This window comes from Castanea sativa, chromosome 5, assembly GCF_040712315.1.
Source record: "Castanea sativa cultivar Marrone di Chiusa Pesio chromosome 5, ASM4071231v1".
In the NCBI taxonomy this organism is placed as follows: Eukaryota; Viridiplantae; Streptophyta; class Magnoliopsida; order Fagales; family Fagaceae; genus Castanea; species Castanea sativa.
The window spans coordinates 71,793,659-71,803,924 of NC_134017.1; the positions used below are offsets into that span (position 1 = coordinate 71,793,659).

General features: G+C 33.2%; 1 protein-coding gene across 1 annotated transcript; it reads left to right on the plus strand.

The window, feature by feature from the left end:
• Window positions 1–1,369: 1,369 nt before the first annotated feature.
• LOC142635729 (uncharacterized) lies at window positions 1,370–2,987 on the plus strand. Its single transcript, XM_075809838.1, has 2 exons — window positions 1,370–1,871; window positions 2,359–2,987. Exons 1-2 carry the CDS (start codon window positions 1,370–1,372, stop codon window positions 2,985–2,987), a joined length of 1,131 nt encoding a protein of 376 aa, XP_075665953.1.
• Window positions 2,988–10,266: the final 7,279 nt, after the last annotated feature.

The window sequence follows — 10,266 nt, forward strand, 5'->3', positions numbered from 1 at the left end:
TTAATATATCTATTTAGTTTTTTTTTTCTTTTTTGTTAGACATTGTTTCAATTGTTGCAAAAACAAGTAAATTTGAGCAAGAATACCATATTTCAAATCAATTGTTTCTCACATAACAAAAAATTCAATTGTTTCTCAAATAAATCTTAGAAAATGATATTAAAAATTTAATTGGTGAAAATTTTGACCTACTTTTAGTTTATTTTCCTTTTATGGTTTTTCTTTTATAATTGATAAAATAAATCCTTATCCTAATAAATCCAGCATCCAAGATAAATCTTGAACTTTTTGAACGACTTTTTTAGGAAAATTAGTTTGCATGAGTATGGTGGTTGCTGTAGAAGAGAAAGGATCCCTCCAGTTGAATCTTTCAATTCTCTCTCAAGGACAAATTTATTTATCACTGGTCGAATTATCTCTCTATCCACAAGAACAATCAGAGTCCACTAATTAAAAAATATGTCATTCATTATTGTGTTAGAGAATGATTGGCGATGCATTATTGCATTAGAGAATCATTAAACATAGCTGATATGATCGTTTATGCATTGAATAATTTCTTAGTTTCCTTCATTGCATAGATGGTAAGTCACTTTTTTTCTTTGGTTAAAAAATTTCCATGAAAGTCAAATGTGGGAAACCCATCACTCCACTTTCATCAACAATAATGAACTTTCCTCTTCCTATGTTTTGATGAATTTTTTTTTTTTGAAGAATGACTTGTTATGTGTGACCTTCAAATTAAGTCAAAAACATTTTTCATTTTTTGGCTTGCACGGAAAATCATTTATATATATATATATATATATATATATATATTTGTAATTTTGTATGATTATATGAATAAAAACTTTCATTTCTGATGGAAAAACATTTTTTATTTTTTATTTATTTTTTTAACTATTTAGAAATCTCTATTGGGAAATCATTTTACAATGTGACATGGTCCTTCTTTTTTTTCTTAGGATCATGTCACATTCAAAAATTATTACCCATTTGAGATTTTTAAAGTGACATGATCCATGTCTGCATACAGTGTTTCAATTCAAACTTGGAAGTGATTCGAGTTAGAGGTAAGAATGCAAATTTATAACCTGTATGTACTGTGTATCTGGTATGAGATTATTTTAATGTTTCTATAATTGATTTTGTTCGGCTAAGCTAGGAAGAAAATAAATTTTTGATTCAGTATAGTATGCCAAAAGAGGAACAATGTTATTGGCAAAAACTGGCTTTCCTTGATTGTTTTATTGTCTTTATATTCCAATGGTGCAAAAATAAATTTCCTATCTAAGTTTTAAAGCGTTTTTGAAGATTGAAGTCATATATAATACCAAAGAAATACTAAGACAGACGAAAGAGATACAGAATGCCAGTAGTTTGCTGTGGTCTTAAGAGTTCGTGGGACTGCAAATCCCGAGTACAATCAGATGTGTTTGATCCAAAGGCCAATGGTAATCTAAGCACTATGACAATAAAGAGAGAAAGGTTAAGGCGCTCAAGATACACATCAAATTTCAAAGATATTGTGAGAGACACAGAGAAGCCACTAGGCTGCAGTACAAAATCACTAGGGAGCAGTGAATTTTGCAGTAAGGGCAAAGATAGAGAAAAGGATGATCCAATGTTTTTGGGCAAAGTAAGCCCAGAGACCACTGATAATAGAGGCCACAATTCGGGGCACCATTATAGGCCCATTGAAACCCATGGTGGCTCTATTATCTTTTATGATGGTGGTAGCAGTGATATTCCATCAAGGACATCTATTGAGACAGGTTGTTATTGTTCTTCAAATTTAATTTGCCAGATATGTGGTGAAAAGCTCAGAAAATTGGATGCTATTCGAGCACAACATCTCTCCAAGCCTTCAGGTGAACGCCAATATCCAAAGTTCCATCTCATATATAAGTTTAATGTAATTGTTGTGCCATTGTTTAAGGCCTAATCATGCTTCACTAACTAAATAAAGGACCTTCGATAAAAAAAATTCCTTTGTTTAATTTAATATGGCACTCATTGTTTTCCTGGTTGATGTCATTGTTACTATCTAGGCTTCATCATTGTTTCACTAGTTGGTTGTTATGTTACATCAAGTTTATTTTTCATCATGTCCATACTCCATTTTTAGTTACAAATGATTTTCATATAGGTCATTATCTGCATTCAAATCTTTATTAAATTTGCAATTAAAAAGAAAAGATATTTTGTTTCCTTCATATAGCTCAATATCCAAACTTAAAAATGGTTTTCATAGAGGTAATTAATTTCTTCTTGTTTTCATATTGGTGAGAAATGTTTACAAATTTTGAGGTTGCCTAGTTTCTAAAGAGATCTCACAATGTCGTATCTTGTTTGCAGTAATTGAACTTGGTGAAGGAGACTCATCAAGGAAGATAGTAGAATTGATTTGCCAAAAGAGTTGGTTAAAGTCTGAGAACAGTTGCAGGAGGATAGAGAGGGTCTTGAAGGTCCACAACACAAAAAAAACCATTGCTTTGTTTGAAGAATATAGAGAAAAGGTGAAGAGTGAAGCTAGCAAACAAATCAAAACGCATCCACGCTGCCTGGTTGATGGTAATGAGCTTTTGAGGTTCTATGGCACAACTTTTGTGTGCTCTCCTGGCATGAATGGCTCTTCTAGCTTGTGCACTTTGGATAATTGTGGTGTATGTCAAGTTTTAAGACATGGATACTTCACCAAGAAGGAATTCAATGGTGGGTTAGGAGTTTTTACCACTTCCACAAGTAAAAGAGCATTCCAATCTATTGAATTATATGAAGAAGATCAGTCTCTAAGAAAGGCTTTAATACTGTGCAGAGTAGTGGCTGGAAGTGTTCACGGACATTTAAAAAGAACTCTAGAATTGTCTAGTCCAAAGTTCGATTCATTGGATGGGACAATGGGTAGTCATTCGAATATTGAGGAGCTCTATGTACTAAATCCCATAGCTATCCTCCCTTGCTTTGTGGCAATCTACAAACCCTGATTGAGAAGGGATTATGCTAAGTCTAAAGCCTGATGCGCGCGCACACACGTCCGTACACACATGTTTTTAGTTGTTTTTGTGTGTGTGTAATTAACACTGCCCTAAACTAATCCTACACAACGTATATAATTTGTTAGTCATTTTCCAAAGAAATTACAACTAAACTTAGGGTTGGCCCTAAGCCTGGACCACTTATGCCATGGCATAGACCTTGACCCTCAAATTGGTTTTTTTTTTTCTTTTTTTTGGTGTGTGTGTGGGGGGGGGGGGGGGGAAATAAATGATTGATTTTTAATAAAAAGAATATTTGAGCTGTACTTTTTTTCCTCCACTTGTAAGAAGGCCCAAAAAATTGAGTGATACTAGAAATGCTACATATTTTTGTGATAATTTAGCCAGAGAGTTAGCTGCAGAACATTCAATGCAGTGGTAGCAACTTTTCCTTAGATATTTCTTAGCTTCCTTCTGTCTTTTGCTTCCCTGATGTTTATCCTTATCAAATATCAACAGAACCCTTCGAAATGTTTCCCTTAAGGGTAGACCAATTCTCTTAAGGGTAGACCAATCCATCTGATCTCTGCCTTATTTAGCCAAGGAGGCACTCCTCCTCGGACTACCTTCCTGAGTCTTTCCATTAAAAGACTGTTAGTGACGCTTTAATTTGTACCTCTTCCCTGTTATCTCCTCGTCCTCGGATTAATAGACGTCCTTGGCCAAGGCCCATGACTCAATATACACTTATGGGCCCTTTATCCCTACAATACTCATTGTGGAAGTGTCATCAATTACATTTAAAAGCTTTTCATGGTTGCATTTGTAGTAAACTTAGCATTTTTCCAAAAACAAATTCTGGATTAATAGAAATTCGACCCAAATTAATAACATTAAGTGAATTGACTATTAAGACTTTAAGAGTAAGAATAATGAATTTTAAAAAATAGAATATTAACTAAATATTATTTAAATTCTTCTAAAAAAAAATACATATTATTTAAATATAAAAATGTTAATTTAAAGTTATTAAGTTTTACCGCAAACTGTATTTAGCGGCATTGACTGAACTATTACCAAGGAATGCTTATTTTTAATTTTAATTTTTTGTCAACCAGGAATAATAATATTTGTTAGCCAGCATTTACATTTACAAGGTTTTTCATTCTTTTTTTGCCTGTAATTTGCCTTGAAATTTTGATCTAACTTTAGCACATTTGCACTTCAACTTGGAGAACACTAGAAAGTGTGATTTATCGTTTGACTGACAATATTCAGAGAGCGTCTTTGGTTCATCTAGCGAATCATAGATACAACGTTATTTTATCTTCTCTTTTTTCCTCTACATAAATTGTGGGGGGACGAGGGTCTAAAGCTGTTAAATCCAATGGACAAGGGATTTTCCGAGGATGTAAACCTCGTGAAGATTCCTTAAAGAAGAGCTTATGCGGCTTGTAGAGGAGGTAAGCTATTGCATATAACGAAGGCTCCGAGGACTCCCACCTCACCTTAGGGGGATGAGGACCCATGGTAAGGGGAGCACAGTGCAGCCTGGAAAGAGAGTTGAGTGACCTAGCACTGAACCAAAAAAAGAAGAAAGAAGAGGGACACAAAAGCCATCCCTTTCGCATTAAATGCATTGCTTGCCTGTCTGCATTAATAGGGAAGTGACCTGGAACAGTGACCACACAACTAAAAGTTCAGTGTATAGGCCTGCTAGTGAGCCTTTGATGGAACAAGTATCAAGGGAGTGAAATCCTAATCCTCCAAATGTAGAGTCCAAATGCATTCTGGCTAACTACATAAAGCCAAAAAATGTCTGGATTAGGGAGGTGAAAGGAGAGATAGAAAAAGGGAAATAGGAGAGAAAGAGGGGGGAACAAGAGGTGAATTGGCCAACTGTAAAGCTCCTCCTCGGACTAAATCCGAGGATAAACACTTAACCAATATAGGGTTTTCTTGCTTTCTTCAATTTGAAATCCACATACTATAAACTGAACTGTTCATTATTTGCTGTGTAGGAGTCGGGTACTAAAAGGGTGATCTTGCTTTCCACCTCTAAAAATATATTGTGTGCGCAAAAATAACACATCAGCATCCATGTGGTTTCTTTTCAGGTGCTATTTTTGTCTGCCACATAAATCATAAAGACAACATTTTAATATTATTATTTTTTGATCAATCTATTTGTACATAAAAATAATATTTTATTTCTTGTGTTTTATTTATTTATTATTATTATTATTATTTCTTGTTTCTTTCACTCATTACAAATATTAAAATATTAGCACATGTATATAGAGTATGATTACACATATACATGGTATTTCCTGTCTCACTTTTAAGTGGCCAAGTAAAAATATAATATTGCATTTCTTGTTGGTTTCACTCCCCAAAAATATTAAAATATATCAACATGTGTATATCGAGAATGAATTAACACACATATACATGGTATTTCCTGTGTAACATGTAATGTAAGTGGCCAACTAATACGTGCGTAGCAAAATCAATTTTATTTCTTCTTATCTTTAAAATATAAACCTCAAATGCTAATAGACAGCAGGTCCAGGCCCATTGAAGCCTTTGGTAGTTATAGGAAATTTATTCTTAATTATGATTTGGTATATTCACAACATTTTATTTTTAAGTACTAAAATATCGATTGGATTGGGTTTTTGCTTGCCCACAATTTTAGTGTAATTCTTGGGGAATGGGAAATAGTGTACATATCCCACTATTTTCCCCCTGTTAAAACTGTATTGGTCTATAAATCTGGGGCTTTTTTCCCCCCTCCTAATGAGACCTCTAATCAATATTGGCCTAAATGGTCTAACCCGAGAACCTGCCTTGAAAGGGTTAGAGCCTTAGAGGGTGTTTTACCACTTCCATGAGTAAGAGAGTCTATCCATTTAATTATATGAACAACACAATTCTTTAAGAAAGACTTTAATAGTTGGCACAACAATTAATGAATTTATATTTTGTGTAATACTTACGATATTGTATTGGCCCTATTGGGTGCAATAGCAACCAAGGATGAGATTTAAAGTTAAAAATAACTTTTTACCATAGTGCTTAGACTAGAAAAGTGAAAAGGTAAAAAAGTCAGTAGACTAATTTAGGTTTTTTTTTTTGGAGGGATTATTTATGGTTAAATTTAATTGTTGAACAAGTAGATTGCTAATCAAATGTTAAGAAAGGGAGAGATTTGTGGTCTCAACATTGTACCTTATACAACAAATATGAGACTCACATGAATCCCACTCCCACAAGCATAGAAAAGTGATTTTTTTTTTTTGACATTCGTACAAGAGTGATGTTAATATGCTTGTTATGTACGCAAGATATCTCTCTTAGTGTCTTAATTAATATAAGTTTTCACACCTATATATTCAAGATTATATTAACTATTTAGCCAAAATGATCATCATATCAGGGGGCGGAATTAGAATTTTATGAATGGGGGTCCAAAATAATGATAAATATAAAATCAAATCAATTTAATAGTGTCATACAAAAAATATGAAAAGTTTGGGGGCTAATCATTTTTTTTTTTTGAAAATTTTAGATAAATTTAGGGGTCAAAATCTAATAATTAAGAAGTCTGGAGCGGCCAACCATATATTATTTGAAATATTTAGAAAACGTTAGGGGTAATTGTATAAACATAGAAAACTTTAGGGGTAAGTGAGTCCACCCCTGCATCATGTATATGCTCACTGAATTGAATGAAAGAGGACTAAGAAAAGGTTTACAACAGTATATTTTCTTTTGCTGAATAAGAAAATGTTCATAGTGTAATTTGGAAAGTTCACGTTCTAGAACAAAACAAATCAATTCCAAAGTTAGAAGGCTAGATTTATAAGTTAACAAAATATATGCTTTCTACTATTGTGGCAAATCTTAAGAAAAAACATTTCCATTACTCATTAGCCTTTCCATCTACCCTCAAATGAGTTTAAAGATATTTTTATATATTTTTAGATGAATAAATAACAAAAAAAGAAGTCGAGATTTGAACTACAAACATGAAACATTACCAAAAAATAAAATAAAATGTCACTGTTACTAGACTATTGCTCAAACCAATACAAGTTCAAGGTCTTGGAGTCATATTTTCGTACATACATTTCGAAAGAGATAAAAAAAAAAATTCATTCCCATAAATAAGGTAAGAGCACTAGTATTGGTGGTGCTAAAAAGTTATATTGCTATTTTTAGTAGCTTTTTAGTACCACCAAATACTAAAATGTGGCTATATTGGTGGAGCTAAAGTCATATTTTTTGGCTCTACTGCTATAGTGCACAGCTACTTTTGGTTGTGTCCTGTAGCTCATATGTAAAAATAAAAATATTATTAAATGTTGTGTTCACACACTGCTTTTTAATATAAAAAAATCTCTTTTTTTAGTAGCTTATTAATAAAAAGCTATATTGCTATTTTTAGTAGCTTTTTAATACCATCAAATACTAAAATGTGGCTATATTGGTGGAGCTAAAGCCATATTTTTTGGCTCTACAACTACAGTGCACAACTGCTTTTGGTTGTGTACTATAACTCATACGTAAAAATAAAAATATTATTAAATGTTGTGTTCACACATTGCGTTTTAATAATAATAGTAATAAAAATCTCTTTTTCTCTTTACTTTCTTTTTCTCCGTTTTGCCTCTCACTACATTTGTCCTCTCTCTACGTTCACACTTCTTTAATAATATAAAATCTCTTTTATATTATTTTAATTAATTAGCTAAAAATATAGATTTATAGATAAAGTAGTTTTTTGTAGAGGTATATTGCTAAATTTATGGCTCCACCAATGAGAATGCTTTGGTGGATGATTTAAGAGCATTCTTATCCAAGGTGTTAAAAATGCTAAATGCTATTTTTTAGCATTTTTAACACCTCAAATCATAAAAACATCCCTACAATAAAGATGCTAAATGCTAAATATTTTAGCATTTAGTTACAGTGAGCTATCATTAATAACAACTCATTGTAGCATGATTGTAAAAAAAAAGTATTTTTTTACTCTCACTCTCTCCGGTTTCTTTTTCTTTTTCTCTTTTGCCTCTCTGTCCTCTTAGTCTCCCTCTTTCTCTATGCTCTTCGTCTCCCTCTTTCTTGTAGTAACAATTTGCCTCGCCGGAGCCACTGCAAACCTCGCACTCTTTAAGATCGCCTTGGCCCACCCCATCTTCTCTAGTTGAATCCTCTCAAGCGAAACCATCAACGGATGGTTGCTAATACTCAGCTCACTCAGCAAGCCTCCGCAATCGGTAAAGGTGAGGTTGTCCATCACGATTATGGTGGTTGAGTTATTTTGTGGTTGTGGGTGTGGGTTTATCTAGTTTGGGTCGAAGAATCGGATCTGGGTTGTGGGTGGGTTTCGGCAACCTTGAGGGGTTTTGTGGTCATGGGTGTGAGTTGATTGGGGTGGCTTTGGCTTATGGGTGTGGGTTGATTGTTTTGGTGGTTGGTTGTTATGGGTTGTGCCGTGGGTTGAGGCCATGTGGTGGGTGGATGTGGAGGGGGGTTTTTTTTGTGTGTTAGTTGTGGCATGGGTGGTAGGTTTGTGGTGAGTGTGGTATGGGTGGTGGGTTTTTGGTGGGTGGTGGGTTTTGTGGTGACTGTTGGTATTGTGGTAGTCCATGGTGCTGAGAATGAGTTGAGGAGAAAGAGAGAGACAGAGGAGAGAGAGACACGGAGAGAGGAAGAATAAAAAATAATAAAGTAAGAATATTTAAATGAAGTGTTATAAAAATAGAAGTTTTGATATAAGACATATTGTAAAGTGATGTGTTATATATTATAAAATTGATTTTTAAATACTCAATGCTAAAATTTTTAAGATTTTTGATGAGAATGTGTGCTAACCATTCAATTCAAAAGGGTCGAAACTTTCTCTCGTGGAGTTTTGCAAGCAATTGCATTCATTAGAGAATAAAAGGACACGTTGTATTGCAAGTTTCCAGCACCAACCTAACAGGTGCCGCACGTGATGCACCAGCTGCAGAAGCCAACTAACACCTTTTTTTTTTCAAAAGCAATTACAGATATCTTTTTGTTTTATGCATTAGCCCTATTGCTACGAAAGATTATTTTGCTGTAATTTTTAACAATTTTGTTATAAATACAATTTTTTTTGCAATATGCTAAAGTGATATTGCTGTAATTTTTACAATTTGTTTCAAATACAACTTTTTTTTTTGTAACTTGCTAAAGTGATATGTTGTGGTTTTTATTTTATTTTTAAAGATAATTACACTTTACCTACATGTAGTTTGCATATAATTTGATGTGCCTATTTGTGATTTAAATTTTGACACTTTACCGATCTGTGATTCCCACCATTACTTTGCCGTAACCTACCTCTCCCTCAGCCGTTACTCTAACACAAAATATGTAAAAAATCAAATCTCAAACAAATCAAAACACACTCACTCCGAAAACTCACTCACTCCCATCCAACCCAGTGAGAAAAACCAGTTTGACTTTTGGAGCCAAAGGTAAAGGATAAGACATACCCATATCTCAGAGAGAGAAAAATATATATATATATATATATATATATTTTTTTTTTTTTCTTTTTTGATATTTCTTGTGGTGTTGATGGCTTTGAAGTAGTAAGAGTTTTAAGTGGACTTTTCGTTTTGGAATTTTGTGACAAGATCTGGTCACTTTGCTTTTTGTTTTTTTGCTTTCCTTGTTTCACTCCCTTGGATTCCGGTAATAGACTAATAGTGTTTTTCTTTGTAGGATAAAGTTAGTAGCTTTATTGGAATATGTTCATACCCGAGGATCACTGTTGATGAGTCTATGTTTGTTTATAAGTTTGGGGGTCTTGTTTTTTAAGTAGCTCACTGAAATAGAAAGTCACAGTTTTAGGGTTTTTGGCTTCTGGGTTTTGCTAATTTTGGTTTATTTCAGCTTAAGCTAGGTTGTTGGGTTATGAGAATTTAGTGCTAATTACTTAATTTCGAGCTCTGGCTTGGTTACAATCATATTTATCCACAGTTGGATAGACAATCATATTTATTTACATGGACCAACCACTAACTTCATTTTTCTTTCCATCATTTACAACCTTTAAATAAAACATGATATCATATAATAAAAACATTCAATATATTTTTAGATTTATAATATCTAATATCAATTATAAATTAATTCATTTCAAATTAAAAAAAAGTCTTTTGTAATGTTCCAGCAGATATGTTCAATTATACCTAATATTTCCTTGTTAATGAATTCATAGATTTAGTGCCTTGTTTTGTAGCCAAAA

Excerpts from the sequence above, each read along its gene's own strand:
- LOC142635729 (XM_075809838.1), top strand. The coding sequence starts at position 1,370 with ATGCCAGTAGTTTGCTGTGGTCTTAAGAGTTCGTGGGACTGCAAATCC. Across the intron at positions 1,872-2,358 it reads ACATCTCTCCAAGCCTTCAG|TAATTGAACTTGGTGAAGGA; the intron begins GTGAACGCCAAT and ends TCTTGTTTGCAG.